The sequence below is a fragment of the Carassius carassius genome, chromosome 35, assembly GCF_963082965.1.
Source record: "Carassius carassius chromosome 35, fCarCar2.1, whole genome shotgun sequence".
In the NCBI taxonomy this organism is placed as follows: Eukaryota; Metazoa; Chordata; class Actinopteri; order Cypriniformes; family Cyprinidae; genus Carassius; species Carassius carassius.
The window spans coordinates 22,903,772-22,925,279 of NC_081789.1; the positions used below are offsets into that span (position 1 = coordinate 22,903,772).

The 21,508-nt window shown below is 37.0% G+C and overlaps 2 protein-coding genes across 3 annotated transcripts in view; both read right to left on the minus strand.

Moving 5' to 3' along the window:
- Positions 1-2,193: 2,193 nt before the first annotated feature.
- c1ql3a (complement component 1, q subcomponent-like 3a) lies at positions 2,194-6,230 on the minus strand. The gene is made up of 2 exons (XM_059524995.1): positions 4,860-6,230; positions 2,194-3,512 (listed from the first exon to the last, which is right to left on the minus strand). The coding sequence occupies exons 1-2, from the start codon at positions 5,442-5,444 to the stop codon at positions 3,333-3,335; spliced, it is 765 nt and encodes a 254-aa protein (XP_059380978.1). The 5' UTR covers positions 5,445-6,230; the 3' UTR covers positions 2,194-3,332.
- Positions 6,231-8,536: 2,306 nt separating this feature from the next.
- The window catches only part of rsu1 (Ras suppressor protein 1), a 35,966-nt gene continuing 22,994 nt past the window's right edge, over positions 8,537-21,508 (minus strand). For both annotated transcript variants that reach the window (XM_059524996.1, XM_059524997.1), the window contains exon 9: positions 8,537-9,589. In XM_059524996.1, coding sequence (XP_059380979.1) covers positions 9,487-9,589 — 103 coding nt within the window. In that variant the 3' untranslated portion in view covers positions 8,537-9,486. The remainder of the gene's footprint in view (positions 9,590-21,508) is intronic.

Below are 21,508 nucleotides of genomic sequence, written 5' to 3' on the forward strand. Positions count from 1 at the left end.
ACTGTGTGGCTCTTGGCCTCGGTCTGCAGTTGGATGAGGAACTGACCCTGAACAAATCCTCTGAGCCCTGGATCGACATTCACAACATGTTACTCTGTGACCTCTGAAGCTGTGCGCACACAAGACATGATAGAAGCCGATTAGTTATGTCTTTATTTATCGGATCTGTTAATATTTGTGGATGATTTGTGAAATAAGGTTACAATAAATCGTCAGGTAAATCTCTCTCTTTATAAACAAAATAATAAATAGAGTAAAAACTAGAGTATGGAAATGCAATGTAACATTTAGTGCTGTTAAACGATTAATCGCATCCAAAATAAAAAAGTTTTTTTTACATAATACATGTGTGCGTACTGTGTATATTTACTTTGTATATATGAATACATACACATGCATGTATATATTTTGAAAATATTTACATGTATTTACATGCATACATGTATATTCATATTATTCATAAATATATAATAATATTTTTTTTCTTAAATATATGCATGCAAGTGTGTGTATCTATATATATATATATATATATATATATATATATAAGTAATAAATATACACAGTACACACACATAATCTGTAAATAAAAATGATAATTTTATTTATTTTTAAAAAAGATTTATTGTTTGACACCACTAGTAATATTACATGGAGTTTTTTTTTTTTTTTTTACAATACATTATATTCACAAATGAAAATATTTTTATGTAATTGTGACAATTTCTTCAAAATTACGTAAGCCTTCCCTGGATTTTTCTGGATTATTGATTTTTGGTTTATTATTATTACTGTTCCTAGAATTCTGTACTGTTTTACAATATTACAATTAAAGTACTGTTATGCAATAATAAAAATAAATAAAGAACAAAAAATATTTTCATATTACAGATTAAAGTTTAAAGTTTATGAAACTGAAGTTCTTACAATTAAGCAGTTTTTTTGTTACAGAAAATTTTGAGAATTATAGTTCTTAAAAAGTGTCAATACAACAACAACAAAATTTCATTACAGAATAATTGAAGAAAAAAATGAAAATAAATAAATAAATGGACCTAAAAAAATAGACTTTGTTGTCTTTCCAATTCTGAGTAAAAGAGGTTTATTTGTCATGCACCAAAAAAATTTAAACTAAAATTACAATAAAAATAAACCCCGGGAAAAAAATAAGAAATATATTTTTAGGACTATATCTTTCAGAAAAATTTGGGGAAAATTGAACTGAATCATTTGAACCAAGAAAAAAAACAGGAGCATTTATGGACTAAAAAGGACTTAAAAATTATCCATAAGACTTAAAAACAGACTTAAAATAACCTAAATTAGTAAAATAGTCCTAAGAATTGTCACAATGTATATTTGAGCCAGTAATTGTTTTTAATGGCTTTGAATTATTTTCCCCTTTTAATTTCTGAATGTATATAATGGAAAAATGAAAGTGAAATAAAGAGGCATAATGAGTGTGAGCTCATTATAAAAGGCTGTCTTTATGTCAGGGATCTTTATGGTTGGTGAATGTTTTACACAGAGCTTTGACTCCTGGTTGACCCCTCACTGATTGGCCCAATCACACACACATTCCCTATGAAATAGAACTTAATGCCCGAAAGGAAATGTATGCAATTGTTTTATGTCAACTTTGAGACAGCATATACGTAGACTCCCCCAACAATCCCTCTCTATTACTGAGATGCGTCCAGTGTCTCATTGACGTTATTAAACGACTGAATTCATCTGGAGTGATTCATTTTGGTTCATTCACAGCTGCAGAGGCCAGACCTCCATCTGGAGTGCGTGAGCGAGTCCTCCAGCTCACCTTCACCGTCCACCATCAAAATTTTAATCTCAGAAGGACCACATAAACCCAGACTCACTGGACTTGGAGAAACAAACATCTTCCATTTGAGTTTGATAGAAGGTAAAAACATTTACAAGCATACAGGAACCGTTTATAAGCTCTGGTCCAACAGTGACATTCACCCTCAAACTCCAATGCTGTTCGGACATTCACTCATTCCTATGAAACCTTCATACACTGTATGATGTATGAAATGCCATAGAAGTCAATGCCAAATACAATTTTTGGTTCCCCAAAGAACCTTTCAACCTTTCTGAAAGTGCATGTATAAGTACAGTTTTCCCTAATGAACATGCATATAGAAACTGATACATAAAATGAGGAAAAGGCACATATCTGATCAAATTTCCATTTAATGGAAAATGTGTTTGAAGGGTTGTAGATGTGAATGAGAATTACAGCAGCAGGACAGGAACAGAAAAACAATCCTCGGATAATTATTCATCACACACATTTCCCTGCCATCCCAACCTGGAGATGAGAGTGACACAGATACATAACGCTCACCTGATGCTCGTTCATATTAAAACAACAACAAACAAACAAACAAACAAAAAGAAATTCAATACCATATTTACACTAAAAATAATATGCAATATTAATAACATTCTGGAAATCTCTGAAGATAGATACACATTTACATATTAACACCCATACTCTGCATAGTGCTCTAAATATCACAAGAAACATATTCCTTCTCGGTCTAGTACGTCTGTGTGCAATAAAAGATGCCGGCTTACATTACTAACCCTAAAAAAAGGGCTTTTGACACGGCAGGCTAAAAGTAAAATGCTGAAAGCTTTAGCGTTTCTGGAATATAATTTCACGACATGCCATTACCACCAAGGTATATTGTTTTGTTTTATGCCCCTAATTTATAATAAGCACTCACAAACAGTCAGGGAATAAATATCTGCAGCGATTTAGCAGATATATATTATGCAAGGGAAACATTTTGGTCAGGTTACACTGGATATCTAATGGAAGATGATGAAATTTGGGCTAATGCTTCGTGATAAGCAACTCATTCAGGCATCTGACTGACCGAGATGGTTTCTGATTAACAAATATCGTAGTTTACATTATTGCACATATAGCTGATTATGTCAGGTTACATATTAGAAAACATCTCACAGGCTTCTTTGATGGCCACAGACATAGAAAGACACACAGTAAACTCCTCAGTAGCTTCGTTTCCTCTGTACATCTTTCCTCTGTGATGAAGTGCTTCTTTTCCAGGCCTTTTTTTTTTTTTTTTTTTTTTTGGTTCTTTCTTGATTTTTGGATTGCAGGGCAAAGAGTTCTGCCTTCAAACCCACATCTACAGACTAATGATGAGGGGTGTTTATGCAGGTCTGTGTGCTTGCCCTGGGCCCAAAGGAAAATTATGCCAAAAAAAAAAAAAAAAAAAGAAGAAAGGAAGAGGAATAGCAGAGGGGGACGGAATAGACCATCTGGAGTAGGTGCGTATGTCCTAATCGGCATATATAATAAAACCAGAGAAGGTGCTGTACTTGTTGTTGTTGCCCCCGTGGGCTTTACCCCCGTCTAATTTGATGTAGACTTCGTCTCCGGGCTCCAGATGAAGAACAGCGCTGTTGCTGGCGTAGTCGTAGTTTTGATCTGCGTCCTGGGCGATGGCGCTGGCACGGACCTGCAGGAGGAGAGGAACATTGTCAGATGGAGAAGACGCATATGCTTTCCATGAATATATATATTAGGTCTCGAGGTCTTTATAGACCCTCATGAGGCTCAGAAAAAAAGCACTGAGTTTATTTAGTCTGAGTGTTTGCTAATATAGTAAATATAAGTTAATATTTAATGTATAACACACATGTAAGTATATGTTCATATTATCATATTGACCACACCTTTTGAAAAAACCTTTTGTATCAATGAGAAGTGCAGATTTGTTTGTTTTTACACCAGGACATAAAACAGTGGCATGTATGGTGATGTTAATGCATATGAATTAAATAAATACATAATTTTTGTGTATGTGATATATATTACAAAAATTGGCAATTTTTTTAGAGCACCTTTTGTATTTTATTAACAAATTTTGTAGATACATATGTAAATTATGTGTGTGTATATATATATATATATATATATATATATATATATATATATATATATATATATATATATATATATATATATATATATATGTGTGTGTGTGTGTGTGTGTGCGTGTGTATAAATTTATATAGTGGTTTTACGTATGTAAAAAAAATTGTTAGATAGAGAGAGAGAGAGAGAGAGAGAGAGAGAGAGTGAGAGAGAGAGAGAGAGAGATTGTGAAGCTTTTCATGCAAGAAAAAAACTCTAACCAGCAATATTGGCAAGGTTAGCTTTTAATGAGACTAGAATTCATTTAATGTTCTTAATATATGTCATGCTGGATCCTGGTGCTGCATGAAACACGTAAAATTGCTTTGACTCACTCAAGCTGTTTCATCTATTAACACAGTTTAAGTTTTCAATTTAGGTGTGAATTAATTCAAGTCATTAATTTTCACCTTGATAATCTGCATCCAATACAAAATTAATTTTCTTAAGATCACTACCTGAAAACCCTATCCAAATTCCTACTTGAACTCAAGTTTAATACTATTTGTTAAATAAAAAAGATGTAAATCTCTTATTTGATTAGACAAATGCAGAATATATATATATATATATATATATATATATATATATACACACACACACACACACACACACACACACACACAATAGTCAACATCTGAAGTAGATGAAAAAAGTTAATTAAAGTTGTCCTAAGACGAGAACACTTTTTTTAGGACAATTTTGATGAAAGGTTTTGATCCACTTCAAATGTTGACGTGTTTGTGTGTGTGTGTGTATGTATATATACACTGCATTTAATTAGTAAAAGAAAAAGGTGCTGCATTATTTGAAAAACACCTGGATTTTTCCACAATAAACCTATGTCATAAAGAGAATATTTTAGTGCTTTGTGTTTGCGCCTACTCACCTGGTTGTTCTTGCACAGATCAGCCCACATGCTGGTTCCGTCTCCTCCTCTCATGAGCACATGGTAGGTAAAGAAGTATATTCCCGGTATGGAGCAGGTAAATTTGCCCGTGGTTGGGTCGTAATGATTCCCGAGATTCGTGACAACGTCGTCAAACTTCAGCAGCTCGTAGCCCTCGTGCTGCTTTTTGAGCCCTGCGTAAAAGGCGATTTTGGGCACGGTGCTGTAGGTGGCCGCGCTGATGGCGCCGGTTGCCATGTTTGGTCCCGGCTGCCCAGGTAATCCAGGTCGTCCCGGTTCCCCCTTCTCTCCAGGAGGTCCAGGGGGTCCGGGTTCACCGGGAGGGCCCCTCGGCCCCACTTTCCCTGGGCGTCCCGGTTCACCTTTCGGACCTTGTATAAAAGTTGGTAAAGACTGCATAAGGCTGCTGTCCCGGGCCGGGTCTGCTGAGACCGTGCTGGTCGGGGATTTGGTACCGTATGGATCGCAAACCATCCTGCAGGTGCCGAGCATCTCGTAGTGCGCGGCGGATGTCCCGGCAGAGCTCACCAAAACCGGGATCAGGATCACCAGCACCAGGACCATGACCACACCGAGCACCCCAGCCACGATCAGCCGCTTCCTGCCGACGAGTCGCGTCAGCACCGGCCGATCCTCCTGTCTGCTTTTGGGAGAAATTTTGAAGGTTGGTGAGGCACCTCTACAGATGAGAAAAAAAGTCCTATTGGTTTTGTTAATGAACTCCTGGCGCCGGCCCCAACAGCTTCTCTTTTTTTCCTCTTGTATTCTTCTCTCACTTAACTTCTTTTCTGCTGATGTTGGCTCACTCACAGCCCCGCTTCAGCATCAGCATCAGCTCTCCAGAAGCGCATCACCATCAGCGTCTCTCCACATGTGGACGCGCAAAGGGAAAAGCTCCACCGATGGACGAGAAAAGCTGCCTGAGATCCTCGAACACTCCCTGATATCCTTCCCTCGCTTTTAAAGTCTTTCCTCTGTACACAAAAGACGGGATGAGCTGGATAAAGCTGGATGTCATGAAGATCTGGAGAACTGAGACGCTCTCTGCGTGAGTGAAAGCGCAGCGCAGGACACGAGAGAAAAAGAGGGAGGGAGAGATCCAGCACTGTCTTATAACACACCAAAACGCCACATCACACATCAGACATCTACACAGTACAGAAACAGACACAAAAGCAGCATTCTAACACAATTCTAGACTGTTCAAAACACTTTAAATATAACGGGACAAGTTGTGACACTTGAGGGAATCTGGTGGTCATGAACATTGATTTCAGATGAATACCTTATGAAACAGGCCTACTTTCTGAAGTTAACAACCCATCAAATCTATTTCAAGCTACTTATTTGAATTACTACTAATTATCATAAATATTTAATCGCAAAATGCATTTATATGTTTAAATAAATAGAATATTCTAATCATAAGTAAAAAAAAAAAAAAAAAAATCTAAACAAAAAACAATGCAATCCAATGCAACAACAACAACAAAAAATTCTAAACGTTTTGGGTAACAAATTGTTATCAATCAAGAGTATAAATCAAATATATTTATACTTGTTGCATTTTAAATTTTGTGGCGTAAATGCATTTATGTCACCTCAGCTTCATTTAACAGTCTGTATGTACATGCACGCGCGCCTGATGCTTTGTTAAATACACTTTTAATACATTTGGATTTTGAATATTTTAATATCACTGAAACATCTTTAGTTTTTTTAAGATGTGCAACCCAAACTTTTGTCTCCTTTTAATACAGCTGATGTTCTAGGTCACTGCACAGTGAAAAATTAAGCTATTGAAAATGTTTATTCACATATCCCTGAGAATGAGCTTTGAAGGTAAAGGTGCAACCACTAAATGACACATATGCCAATAGTATAGACCTGCCAGTGATGCACTGCCACTACAGGATGCAAGAACAAATCATTCATTTAACTCCAATCTGGGAATCGACCACCTTGCAGTTGCACGACTGTGTGCTACTAAATGGTTGAGGTACATCTCTCAAGATTTCAACAGGTTAGTTGGTTAGTAACCTCTGTTTCGTGTGATTATCGGTTAGATGGACTGGTTGCACCGTTGGCACCGAATCTGTTGTATTGTTCTGAGTTTTGACTCAGCGAGGTCTCGAATGCTTCCAATTATCTTCAGACAACACAATGGGCCACTATCCATACTGTTTACCCTCAGCGCTTGATGAAATTCTAGGTTCAACAGCGTCTCTGGCGACGCCATTTTATTGGTCGGCATGGGACCTGCTCTCCAGAGGAGTTTCCCTGGCCCCATAAATCAAGCGACAAAAATCAATGACCTCGGTTAGTGAGGGCCGTAATGCCCTTCAGCGTATGAGCTGCATAGAGAGTACGCCACGAGAAATTGTTTTAAACAGGGTGATAAAACAAACTAAACAAACAAAAAAAGTAATCAAGCAAAGCAAAATCGCTACAAGTCTGTAACTCAAGGAAAAGAAAAAGACATTCAAGGATTCCTCTGAAAGGTCAGTGAGTAATTGTCGTCACATGGTGATCCATCGCCATTCAGACTCATTTTTAAACTTCAGTGTCCCATTTCCTATCGACACTGGCAGAAGGATGGGACAAGCTCAGGTCGGGATCTAAACAACTGCATCTCCGCAGAGCAAGAGATTGATCGGCTGAAGACTTTGGGCTGTAATGAATGTCCAGCAGTTTGCTGAAAACTTTTACAAACCACACCTCTCACCGTTTCGAATCCAAAGAAAACTTTCAAAAGTGGATGAAGAATCCAGAGGGTCACAAGACAGTTGAAGAGTGGAAGAGGCTCGGTACAGGGTGTGGACTTTGCCATGGACAGATGTTCCTGCTGAGAGCAAAAGGAAAAAGTATTGGGGTGAACGTGTGCTGGACAGATGTGCCTGCTGAGAGCGTGAAGGAGGAGGACAGTGGCGTCTGGACAGGGTAATAATAATGTGAGCAGAATATTAGCAAAGAGAGACAGGAAATCCCATGCGGCTATCATGGACCTTCTACAAAAACACAAGCCATCATCATCTGACTCACAGCATTGAAAGGTCAGCTCCTTTACCCCTGATCTGCTGTCATGGAGGTGGTCCGGACCATGACAGGGCCTCCGATGGGAAGATCGTTTTTAGATGTGATGATCCTCTGTAACGGTTTCAGATCACACCCAGCAAATCAAGCATTCGCTTCAGAACTTTCTTGCAAGGAGCGGCAAACTTCTCTTCCAAGCACTTAATAAGACTTCAGATTGGTGGCAATTACCAAAAATAGAAAATACATGCTTCTAATGTTTAGTCTTCAGTGTCACAGTAAAGACTTTAACAATGTTACGGAAGAAAATACATACTGTTCTGGAAAAAAATGCTTGAAAATATTGAGCAGAAAATAAGTTTTCAACTTTGATAGGAAATTTTCTTGAGCAGCAAATCAGTATATTAGAATGATATCTGAAGGATAATGTGACACTGACGACTGGAGTAATGATGCTGAAAATTCAGCTTTGCATCACAGGAATAAATGACATTTTACAATATATTCAAATATAAAACAGTTATCAACCTGAACCTTTAAATGGAAATGTATATTTTACAAGATTTGCTTAGTTATGCCAACTTCTTTCCAACTTACGATGGCTGTAAGAAAAATCTGAATCGTCCAACAAAATTGTGACTTTATTTCAATGTCAAAAATTCAGTACATAGCTCACAGCATTGCGTGCACGATTAAACATTGTCAAATGTTACACATTTAAATGTGATTGCAATGAAATGGCTTGTGACCTTTAAAAATAAGAAATAACATCCATAAAAAATAAAACTTCAAATTCTGCCAAGCTTTGCAGAATTAGATGTTAGTGTAAAAAACATAAAGCTGTAGTGACGGCAGAAATGGCAATATTATTGAATTATTAACTGGTTCAAGAAACTGGTTCTTTACAAATACCACTGTATGCTGTTCTGTAAAAGGTTGCACCGTCATGTTATCTAGAAGTAAGAAACAATGGCCAACCACTTCAAAGAACACCATCTGTGGTTTGTCGCGATATCTTGTTGAACCTCTCAAATGGCCACCAGGGTGTTGCTGTCTGGAATCTGCTGTGTACCATCTGAAACTCCCGTTTGCAGCCATTCATATCTGTCATTAAGAGGCAGAGGAAGCAGTCACCAGTGTACCCCCGGAGGCCTGACACAATCCTGCTCAGACTCCACTAAGACCCCAAACTCCTGCAAAATCCCTGTATGGATACAAAACTCTCATCACCACCTCCCAAAATTCACCGCTCTCCTCGTCTGGATGGTCGAGTAGGACAAAACTCCTGGCGCCTCTCGAGACACAACAAACACGTTCAGAAAAGCTGATTAGCACCCAATGCAGGTCTGACTTGACAGAAGCAGAACTTTGAAGGCAAAAAGTGCCATTGGACAAGAAGGACACTTGGAAAATATGGCTGGGGCATATAAAGAGTGGAGTCAATTGGAGGTTACATTAACGTAATACTGAAGCAATATAAAACATAATTTCTGAATAAATATCAAATGGAAAGGCACATGCAGTGAGGTTCATCATCTTGGATGGTCGGATCAGCTCTTCATCACCCTCTTCGTTACTTGTTCTTGGCCGCCAGCGGCTTGCGGCTGATCTTCTTGGATTTGTCGGCGTTCTTTTTGGGTGCCTCTGGGTTGGCCTGCAAGTGTCGCCCGTAAAGACTGCAAAACACAAACAGACATTGTGTGATCACACCTGGCCACTCATAGTTTCTGCAAAAGGCTTGAATACAGAGTAGCGAGGAAGAGGAGTTATATTTTTAGTGTTAACCAGCTGAAAGAGGATTAATTGAGTCCAACACACTGACAGGTCCCCCACTGGGACACTGAACTCTCTGTGCTGTCCAACACCCCTCGGCTACAGCTGTGTATGGCACAGAGAGACAATTATCCACAACCACCCTACACACAGAGCTGAGAGAGAAAGAGAGAGAGAGGGGACATGTAGGGAGAGCAATTTCCAGTCCAGTGGTCCCTCTCTATTTCTGCAGCACTCAAAGGCTGGGTTCAGTGATACGAAGGAAAAGACAAAGAAAGAGACGGAGAGAGTAAGGAAGAGACTTAAAGTGAATGAGAGTGACCATGTTTATTATGGAGACAGGATTCATTGGCTCTGTACCACTGCTTTGCTATACACTGCCTACAGTACATAGGCAACACTTGGATTCAGAACATTTTACCAAAGTGACATGACATACATACAGCCAAGTATGGTGATCCATACTCGGAATTTGTGCTAGCATTTTACTCATCCAAAGTGCACACACACACACACACACCTTGAACACACCCCCAGAGCAGTGGGCAGCCATTTATGCTGTAGCAGTTGCGGGTTTGGTGCCTTGCTCAAGGGCACCTCAGTTGTGGTATTGAGGGTGGAGAGAGTGCTGTACATTCACTCCCACCTCTTACAATTCCAAAGACTTGAACTCGCAAGCTTTTGGGCTACAGGTCTGAATCTCTAGCCATTAGGCCACGACTTCCCTTAAAGGGATAGTTCAACCAAAAATCAAAATTATGTCATTACTAATTTACCCTGATGTCATTAAAAACCCGTGAGACCTCCGTTTATCTTCGGAACACAGTTTAAGATATTTTAGATTTAGTCCGAGAGCTCTCAGTCCCTCCATTGAAACTGTGTGTACTTTATACTGTCCATGTCCAGAAAGGTAAGAAAAACATCATCAAAGTAGTCCATGTGACATCAGAGGGTCAGTTAGAATTTTTTGAAGCATTGAAAATACATTTTGGTCTAAAAATAGCAAAAACTACAACTTTATTTATCATTGTCTTCTCTTCCGTGTCTGTTGTGAGAGAGTTCAAAACAAAACAGTTTGTCATATCCGGTTCATGAACGAATCATTCGATGTAACCGGATCTTTTTGAAACAGTTAACCAAATCGAACTGAATCATTTTAAACGGTTCACATCTCCAATACGCATTAATCCACAAATAACTTAAGCGGTTAACTTTTTTAATGTGGCTGACACTCCCTCTGAGTTAAAACAAACCAATATCCTGGAGTAATTCATGCAGTCAAACAGTACACTGACTGAACTGCTGTGAAGAGAGAACTGAAGATAAACACCGAGCCGAGCCAGATAATGAACAAAAGACTGACTAGTTTGAATAGTTAATTAAGTTAGGAAATATTTTTTTTATAATTACTTTTCATGTCATAATTTCACAGTTTTAACTTTATCATAATTATGACTTAGTATCTCTCTGGAAATGGACTTCCATAGTATGGGCTCCAGCGTTCTTCAAAACTGCCCTGAAGGTTTGGAACAACATTAGGGTGAGTAAAAGGATATCAGAATTTTCGGTGAAGTATTCACTTTAAAATGCTGTCTATGTAGGCAGCTCACTAGGTTTTGGTACACAGCCTACATCTTTACAGCCGTCCTGACTGCTGCTTCCTTTACCTCATTAATACTTATCCCTGATTGGATGTTGACATAGTGGCTGGTGATTGCAGAGTTAGCAGCTCTACATCTATCATGCCTAGACCATAACTATGACGTTCCCAAGTGTAATTAAAGAATACTATTTGAGGGAGAATTCTAATTGCAGTGCAATGAAATGTCAAGCGGCAGCTCAGATTCATGACTAAAGTTCATATCAAATATTTACAAAGGACCACACAGGGCCCAGGCTGAGAGCAGCCATTCTCAACCCAGCTTTCAGCATTTGAGTCACTTTAATTACATCGTAAGAGGAAGACACTAAATATTCTTTCTGTAAGCAACTGCTTTATGCACAGTGACCTACGGTACACTTTTTACTTATAACATTTTGATGTCAGAAGGATTGCTCTTTACAGAGATTGAAACTTGATAACCTTTCAGCAACAAACTCAGAACTTCAACCAATCTGCCACAATACAAGAACAGAGGAAAGCAGTTTTGCAAAATGAAAACCTTCTCATACTAAGTATGATCTGTTTTTTTCTTCTTTAGTTTTGTGACTTGCTGAGCACTTCACTCATCAATGAGTCAGTCAGTCTCTCTCGTTCACTCTGTATGTCTCTTAAGCACTAAGCTGCTGGTCCATCTGTGCGGTCCTGTCTGAGGTTCTTCCCTTAGGGCCTGGAGGTTCCTGTTCTTTCCTGCTTCTTCTGGAGCTGCCCAGCAAGGCACAGAGGCAAGAGCCCAGCAGGGAGTCACTACTCAAGCCCCTACGGACTCTCAAGAGTACAGAAAAATCTGAATCCTTTACTGCTTTTTATCTCACACATGCAGCAAAAAAAAAAAAAAAAACACTTCACATACAAAAAAAACTGCACTGTTCACAAAAATTAGCACTGACTGTGAGGTGTGTGCATGTGCTGGTTTGTAAAGCATGGGTTCATATGTTTAATTCAGTGTTTGGTGATCGAGATATATGGAATGTGAAACGAAGAGGGTTTCACTTACAGGAAAAAAAGAGAAAGAGACTACTTGCAAAAAGAAAAAGACAACAATATCAACTGTCCAGAATGTTTGACAAAAAAGTAAGCTAAAATAAAACATACAAAACACATATATATATATATAAAATACATATATATTTATATATATATATATATAAAATACATATATATTTATATATATATATATATATATATATAAAATAATCAGAAAATGGAAAAACTACAATAAAAGGTAAAATTAAAAAACAGTAAATAAAAAAATACTGAAATAAAAGATGCAAAGAAATACAATAAAAATTAAATAATTCACATAACTGTCCTTGTAAAGAGAGTAGATGATAATGGGCTTTCATAAATAAATCTACATTAAAAATATGTATACAAAAACGATATTTTCATATTCACATTTTTGTTCTCTTTGCCACTTTAATTGATATGATGTAAAGACAGGAAATGATAAGCAAAATTGTAAACTCTAATCAAACTTGTGGTGACTTAGTGCATTACAGTGCATTAAATATTAGGCTATGGCACCAGTGTAAACATTTTAAACTTTTTCTATTTTAACTAAACATCTGTAACTGTCTGAACCAGACAAAAGGGTCATTTAAAGATCAAGGGCCCTATTTTAACGATCTAAGTGCATGGTCTAAAGCTCAATTCGCAGGTGCACTTAGGGCGTGTCCGAATCCACTTTTGCTATTGTTTAGACCATGCTACAGGCACATGGTCTAAACAAATGGGCGCAAATGCATTTGCTATTTAAACAATGCTGCGCAGGATGAGAAAATGAGAACCGTGTTGGGCTGAAACTAGCAAAAACACCTGCGCCACGCCTTGCACCGCATTTCTCTGGGTGTATGATAGGGCTCCAGGTGTTCACTTTTTTTATTTTCATGATATGATCATGTATGCAGAAGAATGCTGAAAGCATGATAAAGAGCAGATACGTTCATGTATGAATTCTGTGTATGTCTGTTCGCAGACTGTGAGTTGTTTTTTAACTGACTGAAGGAATCAGTGTTGACAGATGCACGTAGATGTTTGCGCTGGTGTCAGGGCTAAATTGGGCTGTTTTACAGGACGCTGGTATGCAGGGGGGTGTGAGTTGAATCTGAAAGCCGTTCTCTCTCTGTCAGTGTCCCGCAGCCTTGACGGACTCTCTGGCAGGAAGACAGCGCTGAAAGTAACTCCCAACACATCTAACACAACGTCTAAAGATCAACACGTTGAGGCTCCATAATGCTGTCATCAAATGACCAAAGACCGTGTCAGAATCCTGTCCAACATCCAAACTTATCTCTGATCAACTACTGTCTGAATCCTTTATATATAACTTATTCTGATCCCTGAACAAATCATTTTCAGTGAGTTGGTCAAAATGATTTGCAAGTGTTTAAATATCCCTCAATTGTGAAACGTTTTTCCAAATTTGATGTAATTTACATATGCTAATCCAAAACAATGATGAACATAATAAAACATTCATATTTTTGCACATTCACCACTAAACTGTATAATTGAATCAAGGAAATAATTTCCAAACTGTCTTTGCTAGCTTGTCTTGTCTCACTCTGCATATTTATATATCATAATTTTATCTCAAATCAATAAAAAAAAAAGTATTTAAGAAAAAAGAATCTTATTTAACAGGAAAGGAGCAATGTAAGTGTGACAATGAACTGTTCATTATGAATCTGATTCCTTTTTGAGTAATTTTGTGACATTTTTTGTTTTGAGGAAACAAGCAGCTGGACAATATGCAAGCCATTTTCAATCAGATATGTATTTTATTACAAAAATTAAAGGTAAAATGCTGTGCAATGAACAGTCAAATGCTTTGATCATGAATGAATCATCCGTTTGAATGAATCTGTTGATTCTCAATGACTCACTCATTAACAGTCACTTGCTGTCACCTACTGGCGGTTTTAATTTCACATTTCTAAAAAAAAAATTTCCATGTTTTACATAATTTCAAATATCACTATTCAGCATTTTATGTTAAAAACAAAACATTATTTATGCATCTCTAACTACAGGTTAAATGCATCCATGTCCCCTCTGAGATACATTAAACTGTGTGTTAATACATCTAAATGCTATTTCAGATACATATTCCAGAAATGTTTTCTTATGTTGGAACAAAAGACACTAAGTACTTTACCAGATGAAATGCTTCTTATTCTTACCTAAAAATGCAAAATGAATTAAATTAATTATACAAGAGTTTAAACTGAACACAATATTGCTACTCAAGCTGTGCATGAACATTTATATATATGTTATATGTATAGAAGAGTTTGATTCCAATTCCATTTTGATTAATTTGTGTAAAAATGTTTCCTTTACCAAGAAAGTTGCAAGATGAAACTGCTAGTTTGTTTCAAACTTTCACATAGCATCTTTAGATTATAATAACATTAAAAATTAAAATCCAGATTTCAAAAATACTTTTCTTACTTAAGTACAATAAATATCACATACTTTAAGACTTTTATTCAAGTAATATTCTACACAGTCACTTTAACTTCTACCAAAGTAATCTTCTGGTAAGATATCTGTACTTTTACTTGAGTATGGCTTTCAGGTACTTTATACACCCCTGGTGACCAGTCAAGCTACTTTTAAACTGTTGCTATGGGTTGATTTTCCCAAGTGGGTTAAAGTGTAACTAAACCCCTGTTCAGAGCCTGACTCCACCCACTGACAATATTTGAAAAATGCTGAAAAGTGGGCAGATCACAGCGGAGATAGAGGGGATGAACCTAGGGCGGGGCTGAGCGAGTGCGGCGTGATCCTGAGACCCGCAGTGACGGATTGATTGACAGCTGCTGTCAGAGTCGCTAAAATGGAGAGTGACTGTAGTGACGCAAGTAGCTTTGCAACAGAGCGATCATTTGAAGTAGAGGACTTTTCTCCCCCACTTTCACCTGAAGTGGAGGGTGTCGAGGTGTCTGTTCATATCAATTCGAGCCGCTGGCTCAAACTGCGGTCTTAACTCCCGCATCGCGTCGCTTTTCAGCGCGAGCTGTGTGGAGAAGCCCATTTCCACCTCCATTGCGTTGGAGAAGCAATCCCGTGTAAAATGCAGTTTGCACACTCGAGCTCTAGGCGGGAACTTGCGGTCTTCCAGGCCAAGTGCATGCAACCACTGGCGCTTAATTTTAAAGTCTGCTGGTAAACTATGCAGTCCAGCAGTGCTGAAGCAACCAGCAACACACCTCCGTACCATCCTGACCACTGTACTAAATACAGATAAATCTACGCTAACTTGAAGATCTAAATAACTATATAATTGCTATGCTGAAAGATGCTATAATAGTCTACTCTGATAGTTACCAATACTGGCAATTCCAGCTCCTGACTCACTACAGTGATTTTGATGGTTTTATACTGCCAAGGGCGTGGTAGCTCGTACCAAGGGGCGTGGTGAGCTGGAAACTGCTTACGTCACCTGCCACCGCTTACGTCACTTGCCACCGCAACATCCAATAGGAAAAATCAACTGCAGTAGCCACCGTTAAACCTGAAGAGGGCAGCACTCAGATGTTTTTACACCATATATTGTAAAATTAAAACACTTTATACTCAAATGTCAAAAAAGTTACTCGAATCAATGAACAGCACTAATAAAGCCCCATTCTTATAGATCAGTAACTAAAAAAAGTTGGTTTAGGGTTTAGTTACTCTTTAAAGGTTTGAAATATTGCATAAAGTACATTTGACTGAAATGCCTGAAACATTTTGAATTCAACCTGTGATAAAACGGACTTTTTGGACTTTGGACTTTTCATGGACTTTTTCATTAACTGTTCCCTCCAGGTGGACTGACCTGCCCTCCTTAATCCTTAATCATTTTCAAGAAACTGCTGAAAATACATCTGTTTTATCATCAGTTGACTGTCTATCTCTAGCACTCTCTAGGCTATTTCTATTCTAACTACTTGCTTTATTTAAAAAGAAAACAACCTTTAACAAAAACATTATCTTTTCTTTTTCTGATCTATTTACTTGTTTTATTTTTATTTAAAAATGAGCCTCTAACACTAGCATTCCCTATTCTTTTTCTATTCTATCTACTTGTTTTCTTTTATTTATTCTAAAAACAAAACAAGCAAACAAACAAACAAACAAAAAACCTTGCTACGGATATACAGTATGCTATGTTAGGTGACACCAACTCCTGTCTCCTGGAAATGAATCAAAATAATATATTGATATTTAATATTAAGTTAACACTTTACAATAAGGTTTTATTAGTTAAAGCCAGTTAATTGATTAACTAACATGAACGAACAATGAACAATACATTTCATTCTCAGTTCATGTTAACCAAAGTAACTAACTGATGTTAACTAATGAACCTTATTGTAAAGTGTTACCAATATTAATAGAAATTCTTTCCAGTTTTATTGTGTTACTTTCAGTAAAAGTGTGGTTATTTTATTAGTTTTTTAAGAGAAAGTAGGTCATGAGAGCAGGAATGATAGCTTGACAGAGGTGGAAAGAGTACAAAAATATTCTACTCAAGTAAAAGTACCATTACATTAATGAAATTTTACTTAAGTACAAGTAAAAGTACCAGTCTAAAAATCAACTCAAGTAAAAGTAAAAAGTAGCTCATTTAAAATTTACTCAGAGTAAAAATTACTTAGTTACATTTTAACAGTGGGAGGGAGTCAAAAAAGGGACAGGCCAAGGGGTGTCAAACTCAGTTCCTGGAGGGCCACAGTCCTGCACAGTTTAGATTTAACCCTAATTAAACACACCTGATCCAGCTAATCTAATCATTTAGGTTTATTTGAAAACTACATGATATGTGTGCTGGAGCAGGGTTAGAACTAAACTCTGCAGGGCTATGGCCCTCCAGGAACTGAGTTTGACACCCCTGGGATAGGTCTATTAATCTCAAACTAGTTGTTTTTAATTAAAGGAATCAGTTATTTAGAATAATAAAACATTTGGGCTGTTACCAGGCAAATCAGTATCAACAAACTCATCTTTTAATGCAGAGGAAATGCAGAAGATTCATTGGAAGTGGCATTTAGATGTATTACACTGTTTAGTGCAGGACAAGAATGCATTTAACCTGCAGTTACAAATGCATGAATAATGTTTTGATATACAAAACATAAAATGTTGAATACTCATTTGAAATGATAAAAAATTAATTATAAAAAAAAAATCAAAAGATACTTTAAATGTGAAATTAAAATGGCCAGTATGTGTCAGCAAGTCACTGTTAATAAGTGAGTCATTGCGATTGAACCGAATCATTTAAACGGTTGATTCATTCAGGAACGAAACACTGTCACGTTGCTCAGAGACGCAAAACTGTGCTTTGGTGGCTGTGTTTGGAATTATGTTCTGTTGTAGAAATAGAGCTAAAAAAGGCAATATGGTGTCTAAAACGCAAGTCTCTTAATTAACTTGTTTACTGAACTGTTATATGTATGTATGTATATATTCATGATGATTTTTGGAGGAAAAGACGGCATTCATTGTGTGATTTTGATTTAATGTATGAAATTATATAAATATGTGAATTTTCTGCCCCTATATCTTCAATTTTGTGATCATTCTAAATGCATTTTAGGAGACTGAATCACACAGTGAAAGAACGCACTATAAATGCGCGTGCACATCATTAAAACAAAAAACATGATATTATCGCAGATGATATATATAGCACACTCCTCACCACTGTCTTTTTAGCTAATTTGTGCAAAACCTCTTGCTAAAATGTCAAAGCTTCATTTTAACCACCAATGCAACGATGCAATTATTTAGCTTACCTCTACATTCTTGCGAAGGGTTGATGTCTTGTCGAGATTTTATAAGCTGCTAGTTTGGTCTTCCTAAGCAAGTACAGCTTACACTGCATAATAGAGCATACATATGGCCAGGGGTTCACTTCATTTCCTTCGAGTTCAACTTCAGAATATGACGGGGTTTCGTTTTCAGCGGTGTCTGCACCACTAACGCCTGTTTTGTCCGTCTGCATCTTTCTTGTGATTTTAGCGCCAGTTTGCCCTCCTGCCCATTATTTACTGACGTAGTTTCCAGGGAGCGATTTTTTTTTTTTTTTTTTACTCAGTAATTAATGTGTTTTAAAATGTAGCGAAGTACAATACTTTAAACAAAATATACTTAAGTAAAAGTAAAATTACAGATTAAAAAAATTACTTTAAAAAGTATTAGTACACAAAAAAGCTACTCAATTACAGTAACGCGAGTAAATGTAATTCGTTACTTTCCACCTCTGTAGCTTGAGTATAACAGATACATCAGCTGGAGAAAGAACATAAAGCGGTTGCCTGATAAATGCATAGCTAACGTTATAACAACACATCTTTAAAAGGGAAACTGTCACATGAAATTGTGATTTGACTCTTTATATATTCATATTACTGCATACCTTCACCTGTAGTCTGGAAATGATGGGAAAATCTTGCCCTGCTCTGTGAAACCATGTTACCACAGCAGCATTGCAGTGCTGAAGTAACAGAGTAAAGAGTAAACACAAAGATTTATCCCCCATTTATCTGCTTTCCTCATCATTTACAGCCAATTAAAAGTGGACCGGGACAGCAAAATCTACAGAAGCTGCTTCCCGATGCTGCCAGAGACATTTTTTTTTCCTGTGAGTGCTCCAGTTCCACATGGGATAATTAATCTCAGTTAAAGTCAAGAGTGTCTAACACAGTCAGGGCGGCCGGTCATAAGTGTGTGTGTGTGTGTGTGTCAGAGATGGTGTGTTTCCGCACAGTGGCTTCCAAAGCATGTTCAGGTGTGTCAACAGTGAGAGGGAATGAATTAATGATAAATGTGCGGGTGACTTGTGGGTCATTGATTGGTCATTGAGGTTGGAGGTAATTTGTAAATGATGGTCCAGCTGCGATTGCATTAAAGGAGATCTGAGATGGTAGAGAATGAGATCACTTAAATGAGCCTCAGACCCATTGATTACAAAACAGCTGTGACAAACGGGATTGAAATAAAATTATAAATACAAATATATAATATGTAACATAATATATAACAACATAACACGTTAAATATATAAATTATGTAAATATACAATATATAACATATGAAATTCAATTCATTTAAATGAGATGTATAAAATATAAGTTCTATAAGTTCTATAAAAATATAACAACTTATGAAATTAAAAACTAGAATAGAATAATATATATTTTAGAGAAATAAATTAGATAATATGATATTCTTACATTTTTATATATACATATATCTAACATCATATATAATGCATAATAAATAAATATGATAAATTATTTGAGAAAAAAAAACAAATTCTAGACAATTATGTATTATATGTATTATATACACACGCACACACATATATATATATCCATACAATAGTGTGTAAAGTGTAAAATACAATAACTTACTAATAAATACCTCATAAAGTACATGTATATTGTAAATATATCTAAAATATACAATATAGGATATATTTAAAAATTATATAATTTCATTTTATATAGTGTAAAATATAATATATACATAACTAATACATACTTAAGTACATGTAACATAAAATATATGTAAAATACAATATAATAAATACTATATATACTATGTGTGTGTGTGTGTGTGTGTGTGTGTGTGTGAGAGAGAGAGAGAGAGAGATTACAATAAAACCCAATAATTACACATTCACAGTTTATAAAAATGGATTCACTAAAACAAACTTTCCCAGTTAAATGAACAAACCAATTCACTCAAAAGATTGACTTTCAGATTTTTTCCCCAACATTTCTTAATTACTTTCCAACACTGACACTTTGCAACTGAAGGGAAGGGTTATGGGAGATTTTATTTATAGAAAAGTGCAAGAAAAAGTACTTTTAAAGCATGAAGGGAGAGAGAGAGACAGAGAAAAAGGATGAGGAAGCACATCAGCGGCACACGACAGATCGTTTCTTCTACCCTTAACTACTGTTTAACACAAAGAAGCCCACAGCTAAACTTCTTTCAGCACAAATACACAATCACTACACTCATCTTAGTATAAAACACTATCCATGCTGACAGGCCCAACGGAAATCCATGCACCAGCTAAATGAGAGTAAATGACAATAATGAAGACGGATGGTGAACGGGCGCCAGAGCGGCTCATAACTGATCTCTCCCCTGATGCCCCCATAATCAACAAGATCTGCAGGACCGAGCGGCCACATTACTGCACAAGACATGAGACAGCCAATCACAGCAGGCTTTACCACCACTTTTGTACATGTACAGTCATGCTACACTGGATCATCTAGAAGATTAATGTTTTAGGAATCATTCATTGTTCGGCGTTGAGGTTAACAGCACTATCTGAGCCAGGGTGAACAGTAAGCAGAAGTCTGTGCTGAGTTTGGACTGGTAACGTGGCCTTTTATTGATGAACTCTAGCAGGAGTTCCTGTCTGTGAGCCCAAACTAATGAGGAGTGATGGAACTGCGCTCAACCTTTAAAACCTCCAGAACTTAGAAATGAAGAACACAAATACAGACTAGAATGCACAACACACACACACACACACACACACACACAGAGAGAGAGATAGACTGAACTAAAGTCTTACAGTTAGTCAAGCCACTGTTGCTTTCTTGTAGGCTTCACAACCTAACTGAATGCACAATACACACACACACACACACACACACACACACACACACACACACACACACACAGAGAGAGATAGACTGAACTAAACTCTTACAGTTATTCAAGCCACTGTTGCTTTCTTGTAGGCTTCACAACCTAACTGAATGCACAATACACACACACACACACACACACACACACACACACACACACACACACAGAGAGATAGACTGAACTAAACTCTTACAGTTATTCAAGCCACTGTTTCTTTCTTGTAGGCTTCACAACCTAACTGAATCAAAAGAGCTTCACTATACAGTACAGTACTTCACCATTGGTGTAATGGCTCTATTAACTGTAAATATGAATATGTAGATCTACATTTGATCGCTGCAGACACATCATGGAACAATTCAGTCCAATTCAACTTTATTTCCAGACTCAAGGTCCTTTAACAAGAAACACACAATACAAACCAAAACAATACACATTAAAAAAGACAGTTATACCAATACTTCACAGGGAACTGATATTGCACTTCAGT